The sequence below is a fragment of the Elgaria multicarinata genome, chromosome 5 (genome assembly GCF_023053635.1).
Source record: "Elgaria multicarinata webbii isolate HBS135686 ecotype San Diego chromosome 5, rElgMul1.1.pri, whole genome shotgun sequence".
In the NCBI taxonomy this organism is placed as follows: domain Eukaryota; kingdom Metazoa; phylum Chordata; class Lepidosauria; order Squamata; family Anguidae; genus Elgaria; species Elgaria multicarinata.
The window spans coordinates 108,949,601-108,969,690 of NC_086175.1; the positions used below are offsets into that span (position 1 = coordinate 108,949,601).

General features: G+C 41.3%; 1 protein-coding gene across 3 annotated transcripts in view; it reads right to left on the minus strand.

The window, feature by feature from the left end:
• Positions 1 to 20,090, minus strand: part of LOC134399131 (WD repeat-containing protein 49-like) — a 49,171-nt gene that overhangs the window by 9,503 nt on the left and 19,578 nt on the right. For all 3 annotated transcript variants that reach the window (XM_063126986.1, XM_063126985.1, XM_063126987.1), the window contains 15 exons: positions 20,011 to 20,056; positions 18,451 to 18,497; positions 16,828 to 16,945; positions 13,670 to 13,739; positions 11,397 to 11,640; positions 10,091 to 10,193; positions 9,852 to 10,003; positions 8,251 to 8,353; positions 7,070 to 7,176; positions 6,874 to 6,953; positions 6,733 to 6,787; positions 5,635 to 5,680; positions 4,011 to 4,070; positions 2,729 to 2,891; positions 92 to 187 (listed from right to left, as the gene is read on the minus strand). In XM_063126986.1, the coding sequence (XP_062983056.1) occupies positions 92 to 187; positions 2,729 to 2,891; positions 4,011 to 4,070; positions 5,635 to 5,680; positions 6,733 to 6,787; positions 6,874 to 6,953; positions 7,070 to 7,176; positions 8,251 to 8,353; positions 9,852 to 10,003; positions 10,091 to 10,193; positions 11,397 to 11,640; positions 13,670 to 13,739; positions 16,828 to 16,945; positions 18,451 to 18,497; positions 20,011 to 20,056 (1,490 nt within the window). The remainder of the gene's footprint in view (positions 1 to 91; positions 188 to 2,728; positions 2,892 to 4,010; positions 4,071 to 5,634; positions 5,681 to 6,732; positions 6,788 to 6,873; positions 6,954 to 7,069; positions 7,177 to 8,250; positions 8,354 to 9,851; positions 10,004 to 10,090; positions 10,194 to 11,396; positions 11,641 to 13,669; positions 13,740 to 16,827; positions 16,946 to 18,450; positions 18,498 to 20,010; positions 20,057 to 20,090) is intronic.

The following is a 20,090-nucleotide window of genomic DNA, read 5'->3' on the forward strand; positions in this document are numbered from 1 at the left end:
CAGCCACTCCAATTCCTCCTCCCACCACATAGGGTTGCTCTTCCTTTTATTGTCTAGAATTGGCAACACCAACCACATTTCATTCTTCTACCTTGAGGTCCATTAGAAACCAGAGAGGCTGTGGCTGATTCAAATTTCACCCCACGAGTCTTTAGAAAGATTAGTCGAGTAACGCTTGCATCTACAGCTGGGGAAGGCAAAGACAGAACATGCATTCATTCAAAGGAAACACCATTAAACCCTAAAACACGTTCATTTTGCTACAGTAAACCACACCCAAGCATTCGCATCATCAACTTTTCCAAAGTTTAAATTTAATTTCCATTTTCCATGAATTTCAGAAGCTGAAATTCCCAATTCCCTTTCTACATAAAAGGTGTTCCTCCATGTGAGTTTTGTACCTCTTTTAAGAATTGTTCCCCCGTTGTTTTATAGCTCCTTTTAAGACTTCCTACCTTTTTGTCTATGTCCGATATAAACATCTATGAGGACTTAAATTCTTTATTTGAATTGCCTTTGGTTGGGATGGAGGTGAAGGCCTTCCCAACTGCTTGGCCTAGACTTGGGAACTCCCCTCCTAGAGAGTCTGGTCTCACTCCCTTGCTATTACCCTTCCTACGCAACATCATTACCTGGTTGTTCCATCAGGCATTCAGTCCATCAAAGGGCTACAAAATTAAACTGCTGAGTTTTAATCTCCTGATTTTTCTTGCACCATTGTTTATTCTTTTATTGTAAAAGTATAACAATTACAATTTTCATTGTTGTCTAACTTTGTGAGCCACCTTGCACAATCTTATGGAAAGGTGGGATCTTTTACCCCTCTTTTTTATAAGTAAATAAAATGGGGAAGATGGCAAATGAGTGAAATGGGGTTTTCAACAGGTGATAAGCACCAGAACACTCTTTCTCTCAGTTTAAAGACTGGATTGCCAAAGAACCCTCCAGAAGCATGGAACTAATCAAGGCTGTACAGGTAGTTAAAGGAACAGACTCTACAAAAACATACTCTCCAAACGGCCCACATGATCATGCCCTTCTCACAACAATTCCATTGAAGAGGAAGTGGGTAGAGGAAAGGTTGTTCTCTTTTTCTCATAATACCAGAACCTGGGGTCATCATCCCATGAAAATGAATGGTGGGAGATTCAGGATAGATAAAAGGAAATACCTTTTTACACAGCACTTAGTTAAACTATGGAATTGGCTACCACAAGATAAAGTGATGGCCACTAACTTGGATGACTTTAAAAGGATACATGGAGGCTAAGCTATCCATGTCTACTAGTCATTTATTTATTTACAATATTTATATACCGCTCATGATAGCTATATACTACCTCCAGCATCAGAGGCAGTATTCTTCTGTATGCCGATCGTATGAGAGGGAATGTGCTATTGTGGAACATGAGAGGGGATGTGGAACATGAGAAGGAGTGTGGTATTGTGTTCATGTTCTGCTTGTGGGCTTCTCATAGGCATCTGGTTGGCCACTGTGCAAATAGAATGCTGGACTAGATAGGGCTTTGGTCTAATCCAATATGGCTCTTCTTATGTTCTTATGAGACTTGGGCCACAGCTAGACCTAAGGTTTATCCTGGGATCATCCAGGATTCGCCCCTGACTGAGCACTGGATCCCCTGTGTGTCACCTACATGAACAGGTTTGACCCCTGGACAATCCAGGGATAAACCTTAGGTCTAGCTCTGGCCTTGGTCTCTTCAGACTATAGGTGAGTTATTATATTTGTGCATGGTACTTTATATCAAAAACTCCTTACAAACAGAATGCCAGTGGCAGCCAAAGAGCTGTGAGCTTTATCCTTGAGTTGTTAGTCTTCTACTTGCATGGGGTTTTGTAGATGTGGGGAGCATTCAAAACTGGAATGCACTCACCCACAGTTTGAAGTGAGGAAAGTCCACCTCAGCATTTTATTTACTTATATAAAGCATTTTACTCATCTCTTCAGCTACAAAGGCTTACATATGATCAATAAAAAAGTCCCAGGGCACTTTTCTAAGCCAGATTTTTCTAAGCTCCCTTTTTTAGGCCAGACTTTTTGATTCAGTTTTAAATTCCTTGTCTTAGCCAGACTTTTAACCTAGTTAAAAGTCTACTGTCACTCTACTGTCAAAACCCAACACCTCTAATCAATGCAACCCAGCAAGCATTTCAGCTATGACTATGCCTGCATGGCTTGCAGCTTGAACCTATGCTTATAGCACAGCTGCCTCAACCCAAGGAACTGTTTGTGCTACAGCAGCTCAAATGGCATCTGTATGATAAGCTGGGCAGAGATATAATTTAAAAGTCCTGACTCCCAGACATGGACTGTAAACCAAAGCTTGTTTTTAAAAGCTGCTACAGAAATCTTCTCAGAATATTATTTGGAAAGGCTGCATTGGACAAATAACGTAGACGTCTAGATTTAAGTAACCAGATGGATGGTCACTTCCTGCCCACCCATCTGTAAATTGGGAGATGACCAATAATTACATAAGGGAAGTATAAAAACCAATAACACAACAATAATAATCACACCCTTGTATGGGAGAAATTGGTGTGTCTTAACTTCACCAGGCCTATTTAGACTGTAAAACCACTAGGGAGGGGCTTCACCGTTGAACTTCCTCAGCCATTTCCCAATTCCATATGCAATGATTCATACAGAATGATTCATACTGATGTGGCGAATGTATCCTGACACTCTTAAGATCAGTAAACTTACTTTTGGTATCAGCAGAGGCAATGGCAAGAGGAGTGTGGAATTTATGGCATATGTGACCAGAGTTCATATTCCAAACAATAATTTCACCATCGTAACTTGAGGTGGCAAGGAGAGTTGGTGGACATTGAGCAATGCAAAGAATATCTTCCTTGTGTCCCCGGTTCTAGTTAAGAAAGGAAGGAAGTAGTGAAAGAAACCACCATGTTCCACATGCTTTGTGTTTTCTTGTTGTCTTTTGGTTGTACTTTGGTTCAAGCCGTGCAAACCAGCAGCACAGAAGATTGAACGGTGGTCAACTGCCAGGCTTAAAATGCCTGAATTTCCTGAATCTGGCTATTGTCATTACACCACTCACAGATGATTGAACATTTCTTTAAATCTATTGATTAGTACCATCATGTGTTTTTATTAACATGTACTTATATGCTATAATAATGGTCTTTTGATTGCAAATAAAGGTTGATATAATGTCTGAATGGTAACTATGGGTTATATGTATGTTAATGCTACTTAGACTAGACCCATTGAAATGAATGGATCTTAAGGTAGTCATGACTTAAATTCAATTAATTTCAAAGGGTCTACTCTAAGCAGGACTAACATTGAATACAACCCTATATGTGTCCTTGAGAACAAGCCTGCCATATAATAGATAAGGTGGTCATGTTTAGTGGACCAGCTTTTACCAATGATGAGAAGGTACAGGACATCTAAGCTCTACTGAGTCCATTTGCTAATTGGGCAGTCTAGAAGCATAATAAATATATAACTCGGTTGGGATGGATTTGGTTATAAAACCTCTGAATTCACCAACTATTAGGAATTGGGTTGCAATGCGATACATTGAAACAAATGAACTTGGATTGCCTAATTCTGGGTGTATTGTTAATCAAGAAATGACTCCTGATTGCATTATATCCAATCCATCACTAATTTTTCTTTCCTGGAATGTAGCACAATGGGGTACACAGTGCAATGACCCATTTTTCTTCTTCTTTTCTAACTGGGTTTTAAATTGTTTACTTACAAGAGATTTAGCTACCAAAGAATGAATTTCCCCAGGTCCATGGATATGGAACTTTTTTGCACCTTCCATTAAGTGAAATTGCTTTGGCCAAAAAATAGACGGGTTAGCTACTCTGATCTCTGCTGATATTATTTGTATTACATGGTTGAACTTGCAAGGATAACAAACGCCGTACCTTATGCCCAACATCAACAGTAATGTCCAAAATATTTAAAACCATATTTATATTTGAAGCAGTCTGAGACGCAGCCTTACTATATCATCCAGCCAGTGGGCTTGAGGTTTCTGAAAGTGATGGAAGTTGTCTGTGGAATCCTGTAACAAACATCCAAACAACGTCAGTTTTATGCCAGCTTAACTGTTACGGTGAGGGTTCTGGTTCTTCCTCTCTTTTGTCTCTGACATGACTATTGCTGGCCAGATATACAAAAGGGGAGTTTGGCCTTAAGTCTGCCATTCCCTTGTCAGCACTCAAATCTGCTTCATCCGTTTCCCATACCAGAGCTGTATTCATGAATGACCACCAATTATTCCGATGAGAGAGGCAGTTGTGGCGAGGAATGGGGGAGAAACGTGTACAGGTCGCATTTTAATGCAAGCATAATTTCGTACCATTGTACCCTTATGGGAACCAAAACTCAGTTATCTTTTCTGAATTTTGTAATGGAGCTCTCGAATCAAAAGATGTGTACAAAAATGCATATGTTTGGGGACGTTTCTTGTATAAATGTGCATATTAGGCAAAATGCATACAAGAAGTCTTATGAATTTTCATGCAAACGTAACAAAATTCTCAAAGTTTAGGAAGAAGTGAATCTAAGATTGGAAAAATGAGAATGGATAGAGAACGAAACTGACAGTTTCATCCATCCCTAGCTGTGGCTTGTGCTGTTTTTTGTCTTAGTTCATCCTTTTCCTTTCCTGACAAAAGAATCCTTGTCCTTGGATGGTTATTGTTCCTTCACTAGAATTTGAATCACCATCTTAGCAGTATCAACAAATTTACTTTACATTTGTCCTCTGAGCAAGCTCCATCGGTGTTGCACTATACTGTCCTCGCTGCTTATAATTCAAAAGAATGATTATTAGCAGTCTGTGTTTGTGTGAATAGTTTAAGGGGATTTGAACTGCTGTGCCCAGGAATCCCATGAGCCTCTCTGTTTCTGGGCTTTTACTGCCTGTGCCACAACGGTTGCTAACATAGAAGACACTGTGGCACACAAGTGTTGGATGAGTTGTGCCATGTGTATGTGCGGAATAGGATGATGTTGTGAGTGGACTGGCTTCATCCATGTATGGCTAGCATAGGGGCATCATTAGCCTGCTGCTACCTGATTTGTCTGTGGTGGTGGTGTTGCCCTGTTTGCCAGGGGACTGGATAGCACTGTTGCTATATTCTTGTATTTTGTAATGCTGTTGTTTCCTTCTTAACTTTGCTACTGGGAGTTCAAAGGATCCCAAGTATGACATGCCAAAGTTATACTGGGGAGCACAAGTTGGAGGGTGCCGTTGTACTCTTGTCCTTCTTGTGGACTTCCCTCAGGCATCTGGTTGGCCATAGTGAGAACTGAATGTTGGGCTAGAAGCAGTCTTGGTCTGATCCAGCTGAAGTCCTCTATGTTCTTATGCGCTTACTCATATAAGCTGCCCACCAGTTTGCTGGAACAATAGGATTGCCAAGTTAACTACAGAATGTGATTGTGCCCATTGGTCACAATCCAACACAGTCATGCAGATATAAAACTGCACCCTCAAAAGCAGCACTAGCTCCGAGGGGAGGGTGGGAAGCTTTCACATCATAGGGCCAGGTACGACATCATATTTCGATAATTAAAAGTGATATACTAAGATGCTTTGTGCATACAGTGTTGCTACTTACATAAAACATGTTTATCCTTCTGTCCCATCCAACACCTATGATATACCTGGAAGAGAAATAAATTAATATTTACCAAGATTAGATAAGGTTCTAGGTGATGCACAATAAGTGACCCAATTAGGTGGGGGTTGTTTAAAGGCAGAATTTACAAAATGAGATTGGAGGAGTTATATGATGCAGGAAATCAAAGGGATAGCGAAGGCCAAATCCAGACCTCCTGCCGTCCTAATTCACCCCCTTCCCTTGGCCCCAGCCCCTTTCCCACAACCACTCATCAGTTGGTGTTTTCCCAGCTTTTGTGCCTCCCCACCCCCATTCTATTGGTACAGTAGCAAACAGGACAGGTGTCAGGACCTGAGCCAACATGGACCTGCCAAGGCCCACAGGAACTGATGCTGGTCACTGGGGCATCCTTTCATTCTTCTTCTTATTATTTTTTAATTATAGTCAGAGGCCAGCTGGCTAGGAATGTACCTGGTTAGAGTCAGTCATTTTATTATTTTTACATTTAAGATACATTTCCCCTTTCTATAACAAAATGGTGCTTTCACATCAGGGTAGCAGATGCTACAATTTAAGACAGTTTAAAATGCAAAACTGCACATAGAGTTGTTGTTGTTGTTTTTTTAAAAAATCAAGCTCAGCAAAACTGTGGGTTTTTTTTTAGGTTTTGTTTGGTGTTTTGCTCTAACATATCAGGAATGTTGAAGCAGTTGTAAAACAGGATGGTGAGAGGAGAAATGCGTGCTTCACAATGAAAAAATGAAACATGGCCTTCAAAAGGGGGTCTTCTGCAAGACCATTAAAGGCACAATCCTATGCATGTTTAGACAGAAAAAAGTCCTACAACTACCAGTATTCCCCACCCAGCCATGCTGGCTAGGGAATGCTGGGAGTTGTAGGTTCCCCACCACCACCCGTCTAAACATGCATAGGATTGCACCTGGCCTAAGCCATCTTCTAAAATTGCCTAGCTGCACCTCTGTGTCTAGCTCTCAGACTGTTATCTGGAGAACTGAGTAGCTACAGAAGTTAGCTATCCCTGCCCTAAAATGTCACCTCTTACGGCAAGGCCTGGTTATGGTGTGGATCACTTACTTGTTTCTGTTGACCTCCACATAGGTGCAGTCACATACTTCGTCCCATTTGTCTTCTGCAGGGAAGAGAAGCGCAGCAGCATTGAAACATCCAAGCAATACAAGTTTTCCGGTGACTTGTTATCTCTGACTCTCTGCTTACCCCTTTTCAAAGTGTGCAAGCAATGCCCGTTATTGTAATTCCATATTTTCAAACAGCCGTCTCTTCCTCCGGTAACAAGTCTGGAATGGGATGAAAATGCACCATTATTCCTCTTGCATGAATGGAGGGGCAGGGGGAGGGGAGGACATACCTAAAATGTACATCAGATTTTCAAAAGGCACGTGGAGAAACATACCTTCTTCCGCTAGTATCAAAGGTGAGGCAAGTGATTGCAGAACTGCCATGAGCATCAACAAATTCAAACAAGTGCTTTCCGCTGTCAAAATCCCACACCTTCACCACCTTTAAAACACAACCACAATACATAGAAAAGCATCTAAATTAACATTATAGCCAGAAACCAAAAGCCCATACCTTAAAGAGACATTGGTGCAGTCCTACCCTGTGCCTGCTTACCCTACCCTGTGCCTGTTGGCATTCTCTTCCCCTCCTTATTGTTTTACTATGACTTTATTAGATTGTAAGCCTATGCGGCAGGGCCTTGCTATTTACTGTTTTACTCTGTACAGCACCATGTACATTGATGGTGCTATATAAATAAATAATAATAATAATAATAATAAATGCACAGATGAACCAGCTCAAACAATCCAACTAGGCAATGGAACAGCTGTGCCTAGACACATGGACTTCACTGTGCATGAGGATTTATTTGTGAAGGATGAGGATTTATTTTCCTTGTGCATGTCCTATTATCCACGAATTTGCCTTTTTAAAGTCATCCAAGTTAGTGGCTATCACTACATCTTATGGTAGTGAATTACATAGTTGAACTATGTGTGAAGAAGTACTTCCTTTTATCTGTCCTGAGTCTTCCAACATTCAGCTTCATGGGATGACCCTGGGTTCTAGTATTATTTATTTATTTATTTTATTACATTTATATACCGCCCCCCAGCTGAAGCTCTCTGGGCGGTTTACAACAATTAAAAATAGTAATTATTAAAAAGTATACAAAATTAAAAACAGTATAAAAACAACATTATGAGAAAGACAAACAAGGAGAAGTTTGATACTCCCTAGGAAGTTTGTCTTGCTGAAGTGTGAGGTGGCCCTCCCTGGTAACTGCTGTGCATTCCTAGTGGACACACACATAATTTTACAATTTAAATGATGTACTGAGAATACCCTGTGCTACATCATCATCAATCTTACCTGCAAAGGTAGAGGCACTCAAAACGAGGTCTTCCAAGGGTTATATCATATCCAATCTTAATCCAATTTAGGTCCCATTCATTTCATTGTGTCTACTCTTAGTAGAGCCAATTTTGGTGACAACCCAATTTACTGATTAAACAGCACCACTCAAAGTTGGGAACTATATGGAAAACTCTCTTACGGTATTGTTTCACTTACAGAACCTTCAGAGCAGCTCACAACGTGCCTGAACACTTTGTTGAATTTGCAACACAAAACTGGTTTCTTATGAGACGTCACCAAGTAAGGATCTGGAGCTGATCTGCCTTATGGAGAAAATAAAATAAATAAATAAAAGAAGTGATTGAATATCAACTTAGCACATGTGCACACATCCCAGTTGTGGCATATCTGGATGGTAGCTCCCCCAGGATGGTTTTAACTTGGTGTTACCTTACTGGAAATGTAGTTAGGGGGCATTTCAAGGAAAAGAGGCAACAATTAACATGGAGACAACAAGCAACCATCCTTTTTGTTTACATTATATTTCTACCATTTGTACTGATCCTGATCATCCCTGGTCAGCCATTTAGACTAGTAGAGTTCTACATTGGTTTTGGCATGCTCTCCATATGTCAGAGCCAAATTACACATTATGCTAATCAGATAGCATGTAGCTGAGACTAATCTCTCTTTTTTACTCTTTCGTAAGAGTGTGTGGTCCTGATTTGCATTGGGACCAACATGCTCTGGCAGGGTAGGATTATTTCAACCCCTCTCCATTTCCCCCTTGAAATCCCACCCTGCCCCCATGAGGGGGTTAAAGAAAAAGGGAGAAAATCATCCAATGGAATCATTGGAGGATTTTCCCTCTCTTCCCCCCTTTTTAAAATCCCCTCTGTGTGTGAAATTTTGAGAAAAAATAGGTGGAGGGAAGATGAAATCCTCTCCTTCCAGAGTGCAGTGCTCCCAATCTGAATCAGGGCTGCATATGCTTACATGAGAGTAAATAAAACGTATCAGGGTCAGCTACATAAGTGTAATGAGTAGTTTCGTCCTCAGTGAAGCTAGCACTTGAAATATTCCGCCTGGAGCACCCTTACAATATTCCTGGAAGCAACCATTCAACAATATTAGTGTTGTCAACCCCTGACTCACAGAGATCTACAGAATCTTTGATAACTGTATGACAACTAATAGTCACAGTTGAGGACATGTAGCCTCAGCAGACACATTTCTGAAGTTCAGTGGGGCCAGGTACATATCAGAATGCACCTCTACATCAGCTGTGCCCCTTGCTGTCAACATTTTCATCTTGCATCATATGAAAGCGTATGCCAGAATAAATGTGTTCGACTGTAAGATGCCACAAGATTCTTTGTTGTTTTAACATTAAGCAGTAAGACTTAAGATTTAGGTCCAGGATTGAATTCCAAGTTGAATTTCAAAAGGAAAATTTTTAAAAATGTTTGAAATTAAATGCCAAAATTACATTTTCACAAAATGCTGTATTTTTTATTAATGTTTTATATTAGCACTATAAATTACCCCTTGTTGGCAGAAGATTATTTATTTATTTATTTATTTAGCACCAACAATGTACTTGGTGCTGTACAAAATATACAAATAAAACAGCGATACCCTGCCTAGAAGCTTACAACCTAAAATTGAAGAGATGGTAATAAATATACTCAATGTTTCAAGCGTTCCATTCCTTTTGTGCTCAAGTCTCAAAATGTTCAATACACCTTTTCCATGTGCATTTTTTAGTGTGATTGTCTAAGACCGTGACTTCTGGCTATTTTGTTGTTGTTTTTTACCGTAATCTTAGATGGAGAACAGCCAGTGTATCCGTAGCAACACAGAGTGATCTGGTGCCTGATACGTAGTGGCAAGCACTAATCTCTCCTTTAATTCTGCTGACTTTTGAGCAAGCTGTGAATAAGCATGTCTGGTCTTCAATATCCCATATCTGCGAAGAAAGAACGGTGACATGCTAAAAACAAAAGCACCAGAGATGGGACAAGCATAACTAAGCACATGCAAAACACAAACAGACCTTAACTGTGTTGTCGGTTGACATGGAAAATATTTTATCTTCTTCAGATATGTAGACATAGAAGATCGGAGCCATGTGACTTCTTAGCATGCCTGTTGGTTTTCTGCAATTTGATCAAAACATTAGACAATGGGCAGCTTCAACATATAATGTAATAAAATACAGACATGAATTAAAATGGATACTTCTGCAATTAAAAAGCACACCCCAAAATGAGTGAGGACTGTCATAGTGTGTGAGAAGGATGACAGAACACAGAGTGATGATTCTGCTTTTGTCTCAACATCTCAGGTATTTACATAATGCTGTGGAGACTAGATGGAGTCAAACATCGTAAATATCAATAACCCACTGCCAGCCATGCCTTGAGGTCAACATGAGGATTCCCATTTTTAAATATGTATTTAAACAACCATTAAAATAAACATTTGAAAACCCTTAGGATGTCAGGTTCTCTTTCCTGTTTCTGAACCTGCCATTGATCGGCTGTTTAGCAGGCAGGAAGAGAAGTGAAGGCAAAGTGATGGTGGAGAGAGAAACAGGAGTGGGGAGAAACAGTGAGGTAAAGAGGCAGAGGGGAGAGAAAGAGCAAGGCTGGGGGCTAGGAAAGGAGGGAAAGAAGAAGGCTAGGGATAGAGAAGGGAGAAAAATAATGAGAGAAATAGTGAGGCTAGAGGCTGGGAGTTGAGAGGGAGAGCAAAAGAGAAAGGTCTGTAAGGACGGAAGAAGATTGTGTTGGCCAGGAAGAAACTCCATTTCCCCCTCCCTCCCAACCATTAGCCTTGCTATTTATCCCTTCCCACCCCCCTTCACTAGCCAACCCCCATGGCAGCCATTATGGGCCTAGCCACACCCTCATTGGGAGCCATTTTGTGGTGATGCCCACAGGAGATTCTCAAATTTCCAAATGTGCCCACTGTTCTGAAAAAGTTGGGATCCCTAATGTAGACAGTATTGGGTTAAATGGACAAATAGTCCAACCCAGTATAAGGCAGCCTTCTACATTCCTAACAGGAGGTGCAACCACAGATTTATTTGTACCACCAATAACAGCAGGAAAATTTCCGCTCCCACCAGTGATAGTGTTCTAGAATTCATTTATCTTAAGAGAGCATTGATGTAACTGTGGTTTATAGATTCATCTTTCATTATAGATTATAGATTCATCTTTCAACATTAAAAAAAATGCAGTGATCAATCTGTCCTAAAGAAATAAAACAGGCACCATGTGCATGTTTTGAAAGCGAATGGATGTGCTCAAAGACAATTATCAGAGCCTTTGAAGAATAGCTCAATAACGTTTTACCCAGGCATATATGGATTCCACATCCGGATGATTCGATCCATCCCGCCAGTTACAATGAGGTTGTTCTTTTTATTGAGTGCAAATGTCTTTACTCCTTTGTGGACTCGAAAAACAATCTGGTCTCCCTTGGCTCTATGGGAGGGAGCTCCGAGGATAGCCTGCAGTTTCCTTGTCTTCGAATCTTTTCTGGGTCCTTTTATTTCTTTCATCTGTTGCTCAACGTTGGTAGCTCCTACAACACAACCTGTAGAAGGACACAAGTGCTCATTAAACTGTCAATTTTAGACCTCAAGTTGTCTGCAACACTGTTATATAGAATAAATGGCAATGTGTTCTAGGACTGGAAATTACTGTAATTTTTACATTAAAGAAAAAGGGAGAGAGATTCTTGTAGTTCTTGGATTTGTGCAATTCCTCACGTTCTTGGTAAAGCAAAAGAAAACATATGGGCCAGATCTACACCAAGCAGGATATAACACTTTGAAAGCGGTTTGAAAGCAGTATATGGAATGTGTCCTGGGCCCCAACAGTTGTCAATGCCGTTATAAAACAGTAGTGTAGATCCTGCTCTGGTCTTCAGTGGTCACTACAGAACCTATAGGAGGGTCTCAAAGATAAGGTGGTTATCAGACATCAAGAACGTGCTCACAGGAAGAAATGTGATTTCACACATTTGCTCGGAATAGCAGGCAATTATAGTGAATTATAGGTGCTATTGTAGGGACTGGCTTAAGCACTGAAGGAAAGAGGAGCTGCCTTCATAATGGATATACTATACAGCAAATGACAAAATAGGATGGCCATGTGTCCTACTTTACAGAGGACAGTCCTCTATTTGAAGGCCCATCTAATTTAAATCCATTTTAAAGGTAAAGAACCATTGGAAGGAAAAAAGCTGGGCCTTGACATTGCCCTTCAACAGATTAAGGACAGCAGGCTGCAGAGACACACAGGTCAACACAGGGTTCTTTATGATGCTATTTTGCTGCTTGGTCCCCACAAAACCCTGCAGTATCGCAGCTGCTGAGCAAGAAAGATGAATCCTGATGGCAGGAGGGAGCATGTGGGTTAGCAGGCTGGAAAAGCCACATCACCGTGGCCATTTGGTTTGTCGAGCCTGCCCACTACTCTCTGACCTGCCTTACCCAGACCTATACTGGGCTTCAATCTGCCCCCAGGACACCCACTAGTTCAACCTGAAGAAAGGCCACCACCAACAGACAGAGGAAAGAACATGGTGACGTCAAAGCAACTTCAAAAATCATTGTAAATCGACACCGCAAAAAAGCGCAGTTTTGAGTGGAGAAGCCTGATGTGGCTGTGAGTTGGTGGCTGCATCATATAAACAACACAGTGCCACCGTGCAGCTGGAACAGGCTAAACAGGGCATGTAGACAAGCCCCAGGTCTCTGTCTCGCCCCCCACTATGGTGAGATGTATTGCATATTTCTTTAAAATAAATTTCTAAATTTGCATCTATACATTAGGGGCACTTCTTATTTCAAAATACTACACAGCCACCGTGGAACTCATATGGCAGCTTTTTACATATCCGTTACTTTGGAATTAAGAGCCTCGTATGACACAGAGTGGTAAAGCAGCAGTTTCTGCAGCTGAAACTCTCCCCACGGCCTGAGTTCGATCCCGGGGGAAGCTGGTTCTCAGGCAGCCGGCTCAGGTCGACTCAGCCTTCCATCCTCCCGAGGTCGGTAAAATGAGTACCCAGTTAGCTGGGGGAAAGGTAATAATGGCCGGGGAAGGCAATGGCAAACCACCCCGCTATAAGGCCTGCCAAGAAAACATCAGCGAAAGCTGGCGTCCTTCCAAGAGTCAGTAATGACTCAGTGCTTGCACTAGAGGTTCCTTTCCTTCCTTCCTACTTTGGAATTATTATTCAGATATAAACTCATAGGGGGAAAATACTGGATCAGCTGGAAATATTGATAGAGCAATGCACAACAGTTGTACAAAACTACCACCCACAAACCAAAATATTACTCTTATTGCACATTCTTTGACAAAGAATAGTATAATTTTTACATCTGATGTCTTAATAAAATAATAGTTAAGGAACATCCCGAAGTGCTTACTGAAAAGGTACCAGTGAAAAGGAGGTCTATCACCCACTTTGTGTCTAAACTGTTCCTGACAGATACCTACAAGAACCAGGAATGTGACTACGACACTGTAGCATAGGAAGGAAGAGGAGAAACTGTATATAAACTAAGCAAATATCAACAATCTTCTGGATTTAAAAGCAGTGATATAATTACCTATTACTAAGGCCGTAGGTTCATGACTTGAAGCGGAAATGACTGCTTTAATAGAATCATAGTAATTCAACTAAAAAGACGGAAGAAAATAATATTATCAAAATGCCACAACATATTGGTTAGGAAAAAAATGCGCTCCTTTGTTGGCCTCATGGAGCAGTTTTATTCACAAGGAGGAAGGAAGTACCGAGATTGCTGTTGTCTTAATTTAACTTTATCATTAGTACTAGCAGCAGTTTGTTTATTGTAAAGGCTTATTGGTTTACAATAGAACATATAAAAATACACACTACATTCAATAATAGAAGATTAACTTCACAAGTGAAAAGGAAGAAATGGTACATGGACATACAAAGAACATTTTTTTGTAGAGAGCTCAGGAGCTGCCCTGAGCTCTTTACAAAAATGCTTACAACATTTTGGGTGGTAGCTTAAGTAGGGTGACCATATGAAAAGGAGGACAGGGCTCCTGTATCTTTAACAGTTGTGTTAAAAAGGGAATTTCTGCAGGTGTCATTTGTATATATGGAGAACCTGGTGAAATTCCCCCTTCATCACAACAGTTAAAGCTGCAGGTGCTCTGCCCTCTTTTAAATCTGGTCACTCTAGTATAGCTCCTGCAGCTTTAACTATTGTGATGAAGAGGGAATTTTGCCAGGTTCTCCATATATACAAATGACACCTGCTGAAATTCCCTTTTCTATGCAACTGTTAAAGATACAGGAGCCCTGTCCTCCTTTTCATATGGTCACCCTAGGTTTAAACTAACTATGGCTTGTTGTTATGACCTACAACAGCAAACTGTAGTTAGTTTAATTATGGATTATTGAAAGAAGCTGAGATCAAACCTAAGGTTCAAGATGGCTTTAATAAACCAGAATTTAAACTTAATGTAATTCCCAGTTCTCACATAATGACAAACCATGGTTAGTTTAAAACCAGAAGCAGATGTTTCCAATCTCTTCATTACCACATCAGAGGAGGGGAGGGGAGGTGGGAACACGCAAGCCCAAATCTTACCAAGGCTCTTTATGTATTGCTAAACTGCACTGTTGTGTAACATACAAATCAGGCCAGATAAATTGCCCAGCTGAGCAAGGATTTGGATGTGGGCCTCCCCAATGTAAGACTAAGGCCCAATCTACACCAAGCAGGATATTGCACTATGAAAGCGGTAAATAAAAGGCAGGAGCCACACTACTGCTTTATAGCGGTATTGAAGTGCTCTGACAACTGTTGGGGCCCATTGACACATATCATATGCTGCTTTCATACCGTTTTCATAGTGCAATATCCTGCTTGGTGTAGATTAGGCCTAATGTTCTAGCTACACTGGATCTTGTACAAATAACATTTTAAAATCTATGTCTCTATTTGATGGACAATGTTGTTATTCCTTAATGGTGCATAATGGTGCATAATGGACAACCATCTGTCAGGGATCCTTTAGGGTGGATTCCTGCATTGAGCAGGGGGTTGGACTCAATGGCCTTGTACGCCCCTTCCGGCTCTGCTATTCTATGATTCATATGCATATTTATTTAAAACAGGGGTGCAGAACCTCAAAACCAACATTCCTGGTGTCCCAGTCTAGTCCTCCGCAGTTTCCTAGGTGGACTCACCCCCTTTTCCCCAACCACTGACCATTGGGTGGTTTCTCAGCTTTTGTGTTTTCCCCCTCCCTCCCCAGCCTAAAAGGCTGAAATACCTCTCCCTGTGGATAACAGGGCCAGGGAGAGAATGGGCAGGAGAAGATTTAAAGGTGTGCAAATGTTCTCTGGCTTTGGATCTGGCAACCCTGAACAAGAAAACAAACAGCGCCATGGAAGTACTTCTGGTAGGTGTACCTGATTTTGGTATTTTACCAGCCCTACTATTTAGTGCTATGACAATGAAATTGCAACAATTCAATCACAATACAAGAGGAAAGTTGGTCAGGGGTCCTCAACTGTTTTAGATGAGTGAGCACTTTTGGGATTTTGAGACTGTTGTGGGCACTCTCACAAAATAGTGGCCATGAAAGAGCCTGCCCATTCTCAAAATGGCTGCCATAGTGGATGTCGCCAATCACAAAATAGCCATTTCCCAAAAGGCAAACTGGTGAGGCTCAGAGACGAGTAACTTGACGAAGAAAATGAGGCAGAGGTATGGTCTCAGCCCCAAATGCCAAATCACAATTTGCCCAATGCAGGGCTCAGAGGTATTATTGGAAAAAAGATGGCAGGGGCGGGGCAGCACTTTACTTTGCAGTATGCCAGCCTTACACTTAAAATATTTGGATTTTTTTTAAAAAAAAATCTAAAGCAAATAAAAATCAGGATAGTAGGGAGCCTGGTGGGTACCAAGAAAGGTGTTTGCAGTCACAACGGTCCTGACAGGCGCCATGTTGGAGTCTCCCACTGCAGGTATTTCCAGGGTACCACTGAATTGTCAGAGCTGAAAAAAAACTCTGAACTGTGGAGTGATGTTAGCTATAATATTCAAAGCGACAAATACTTTAAAACAGCCATTCCCATTGCCCTTCAGATATGTAGGTCTGCAATTCCCATCATTCCAAACCAGTATGGGCATTGCTGGGAAGGTCGAGTAAGGCTGCACTAAAAGCAGACAATGGAGATTCTGTCAATTTCAGAGGTTCTTTCAACAATCCAAGGTGATCCCAAACCCATACTGAAGGGAAGTAGCAGTCAGTGATGTCAGATGAGATGGTTTTGGTCTTGTACAGTGGCAAAAGTTGCATGGAAAAGACAGGTACAGAGCAGCAGCAAGCAAAGCATTATACAGTTGTGGGAAAACACGCCATCTGCTTTCATCACTGAATTTAAAGAACCAGAAAGACATTATGGGAACTGGAGCAAAACGTGAACTCCATGTTCATCACTGAACCATTGTTTTGGTCTAGGAGCAAATGCATAGTGTGATTGCTTGGCACTGTTCTTAGACATGTAACACATGAAACGTGTTTAAGAAGTGTTAAACACGACTCTAACACAGACAGGTTAAATATAATCCCTTGTTCTCTCTTGTAGTATATTGATTTGTGAAGAAATCATGTTTCCCCCCTGTTAAACATGACTTTTAACACAGACAGCCCAAATATAATCCCTTATTTTCTCTTGTGATATATTGATTTGTAGTGAAACTACTTTTTCTTTTACCTGAGTAATCCAATCTTCATGAACTTTCCAACGAATGTAAGTAACATTTGGCGAAAGAGCAGCATCCTCAAGGCCAATATTAGGAAGGTTTTCCAATTTGGGGAGCTTCTTCCATGTTCTGAAACATACAGAGAGAAGATTATAGAATGTCCATGCTACCAGATGTTTAATTGGCTATTTATCCCCATAGAAAACACCTGAACTTTGTTCTACAATCTGTGAAGACTATATTATTTATTGTACATTTGATGCTATTGAAACTAGAGATTCCTAAGAAAAACCTACTTTCATGTGTTGCGGCAGGACAGCAATTGGCTTGGCTCTTCAAAGCAGCTGCCTGCCCATCCTCTGCCTTACTCTGAGAACTTCGCAGAGGCTGGGTTTGGACGACACAATAAGCAATGGGAGGGGATAAGGAGTCAATCGTCTGTTGCGTTGCTTATCATGTCATGGGGTAGAAACACACAACGGACACACAACTCACCGCACGCTATTTTCTCGGTTTAAGCAACAGAGAAAAACAATGGACTGCTCCATTGCTTATCTGTAGTCCGGTTGCTTATTGTGTCGTGTGGCTCTGATGCTGAATTTCATGTGTTGTGTGCGTTATTTCAGAAGCCCATAGAGTTCTCTGGCAGGGGCGGCTGAAAGTGCCCCAGCCACTTCTCTACAGCCAGCAGAACTTGCAATGGCTGATGGGATAGGGCCGGGAGGACTAAGGAAGAAGCAATGGAGGGCTGGAAGGATGACAGGAATTTCAGCCACGTGACAGGGGGTGGGGCAACATGTTGTGTGAGTGCTGGCACAATAAGGTTCATTGGATTACCTATTTCCCTCACCCTCTAAAGTACCATCCTTCCAGATCCTCCACCTGGGATGGGGGATTCAACCTGCCTCATGGTAGGGCCTGTCCTGCAGCCAGAATCCAAAAGTGACTTCTAATTTGCTCTGAAGGCAACATTCAGTAAGCACAGCTTCTCTCATGCCTATGACACTTTCATAGGAGAAGTTACACATCTGAAACTCATGCCTTCCTCAAATCTCTTAAAGACAAACATGCACTGTGCCTCTTTAGAACGGGGTTGCCCTATGTGTGTGTATGAGGTGTAAGTTTCCAGAAAGAAAAGAGAAAAAAGCAAACTAATAGCAAATGAATTAGAAGCATCTGAAGAGGTAAGCCTCATTGAGTAAGAATGGGTAATTCTTACTCATTGAGTAATATTTGTGAACCACCCAAACAGCTTTGGCTATGGGGCAGTATAGAAATAAAATAAATGAAATGAACATTTTGGATAAGCAAATTTAATGCGTTTAGGATTATAGCTTCAGGACAACGCACTTCCTGCCAATCAGTTCATTGCTAACCAATCCATACTTATTACCAGCACATGGCAAACAGCACTACTGGTACTGAAGCAGTAACAGTAGCTCTGAACCTTCATAAAACAAGTGTATCTTCTATTCATTACTTACTGTTTCATTTCCAGGTTTGTGACCAACACCATTGCTTAGGAAAGTTTGACATCTGGAAGTGTACTTCTTCGTATCCTTGCCACACAGTAATTCGGCATGATTGACTGAGTGCCTACTTTAATTTTCAATTTTAAAAATATAAGTACTTGCCTTAGGAGCTCACCCACTGAGCATAAGAGCAAGATATTGACACATCCCTGCAGTAGCACAAAAAAAAAAAAAAAAAAAAAAAGGGGGGGGGAAGGATTCAAAACATGTAGGCACAAGTGGTGTGATCCTGTTCAGTTTCTGAAAACAAACTCCAATGAAGGTCTCAACTGTGCGTCTTTTGTGTGTAAAATCTTGGAAGGCATCTGATAGTAGTAGGGTTGCCTTGCCACTGTTTTTAGAGAAAAAGGCTCAGATTTTCTCCCTCTTGTGATAAAAAGGGGTCACAGCTGTCATGATTCGAAGCCCTCCCACCAAAATGTGAGATAGCAAAGAGATTTTCTGTGCAATCCACAAATTCTTTATTCAGTAAACACACACGCACAAACACCACACCTCTTTACACCTGAAGTGACTGTGAAGGCTAGGAGCTATCCTCTAAATTTAATTAGCTCAACAAAGCAAGGCAATTGCCTATCAACTAAATGGACTGTTTCCCACTGTGCCCAACAGGATTTGACCACATTCCTCCTCTTGACTCAACTTCTGATGTGCAGCTAGTCTGGCGGACCACCTTCCACCTCCTCTCAACTCTGCCCACTTGACCCTGAGGCAGACTCTGGGATCTGTCTATTCTGATCCTCCCTCCCCCTCTTACAAAGGTGGAGTTCCCGAGGGTGGAGTGGGAGACAATCTCTGAACCTGGACCTCCTGTTTGATAAGTTCCTGGGAAGATTCTTCCCTGACTCCTGGAGAGTTTTGGAGAATTCCCTCCCCCTCGGCCTGTCTTGGGTTCTTCTAGTTCTGCCTCAGAGTTGGACTTAGCAGCTGAAACCAAACCAGGGACCCCTGGATCCATCCTAACAACAACTATGTTTGGCAGAGATAGAAAAAAGTATTGTGGACTTATGCTCTTCCTCATTTTCCTCCAGTTTGCTGGCTTTGTTCTTATGATTCTGACGCTGACTGAACATTACACACACTGTACTTCTCAGGTTACGTCACCAAGACTTTGGATGCATCCAGGCAGTAGCTTATCAAAAACATTCAGGGCATTTACGAGAAAAGACTTTGCAATGTCTAAGGTTATGCAACACAACTCTTAGAACACCTGGACAATTCCAAACCAGCATCATTTCTGGCATTGCATAGGGTGCACTTCTTGGAGCATATACTACTTCACTGACCCTCATAAAAATGTTGTCACTTGCACTGTGCAATCCTATCAGCTCTGCTTTGTACATTCCCATTTGGGTTCTACAGCACAAAACTGTACAGCTGGAAGTATCTTTGTGAAAAACAAATGTGCCTTTAAATCAGGGCTAGGCCACCTGATGCCCTCCAGATGTTTTTGGACTACTGAATTTGTAGTCAAGATTGCAGCTAAACCTCCCCTCTTCGTGTGATTCAGTTAATTTAATAAACAGCAATATTCAAATATTGCTAATGACATCATTAGGTTCAGGTGGCATTAGGCTAAACAACACCTGTTGTAGGTTGGTTTCCCTCCCATTAAGTTTTAAGGCCTAATTTTTTCTTAGGAAATGTTTTTAAAATACATACCTGGTCATCACCATAAAGGATCATACATTCATCCTGATTTGTGTAGCTGAATTGGAGAGGGAAGGAAGAAAAATAAGTAT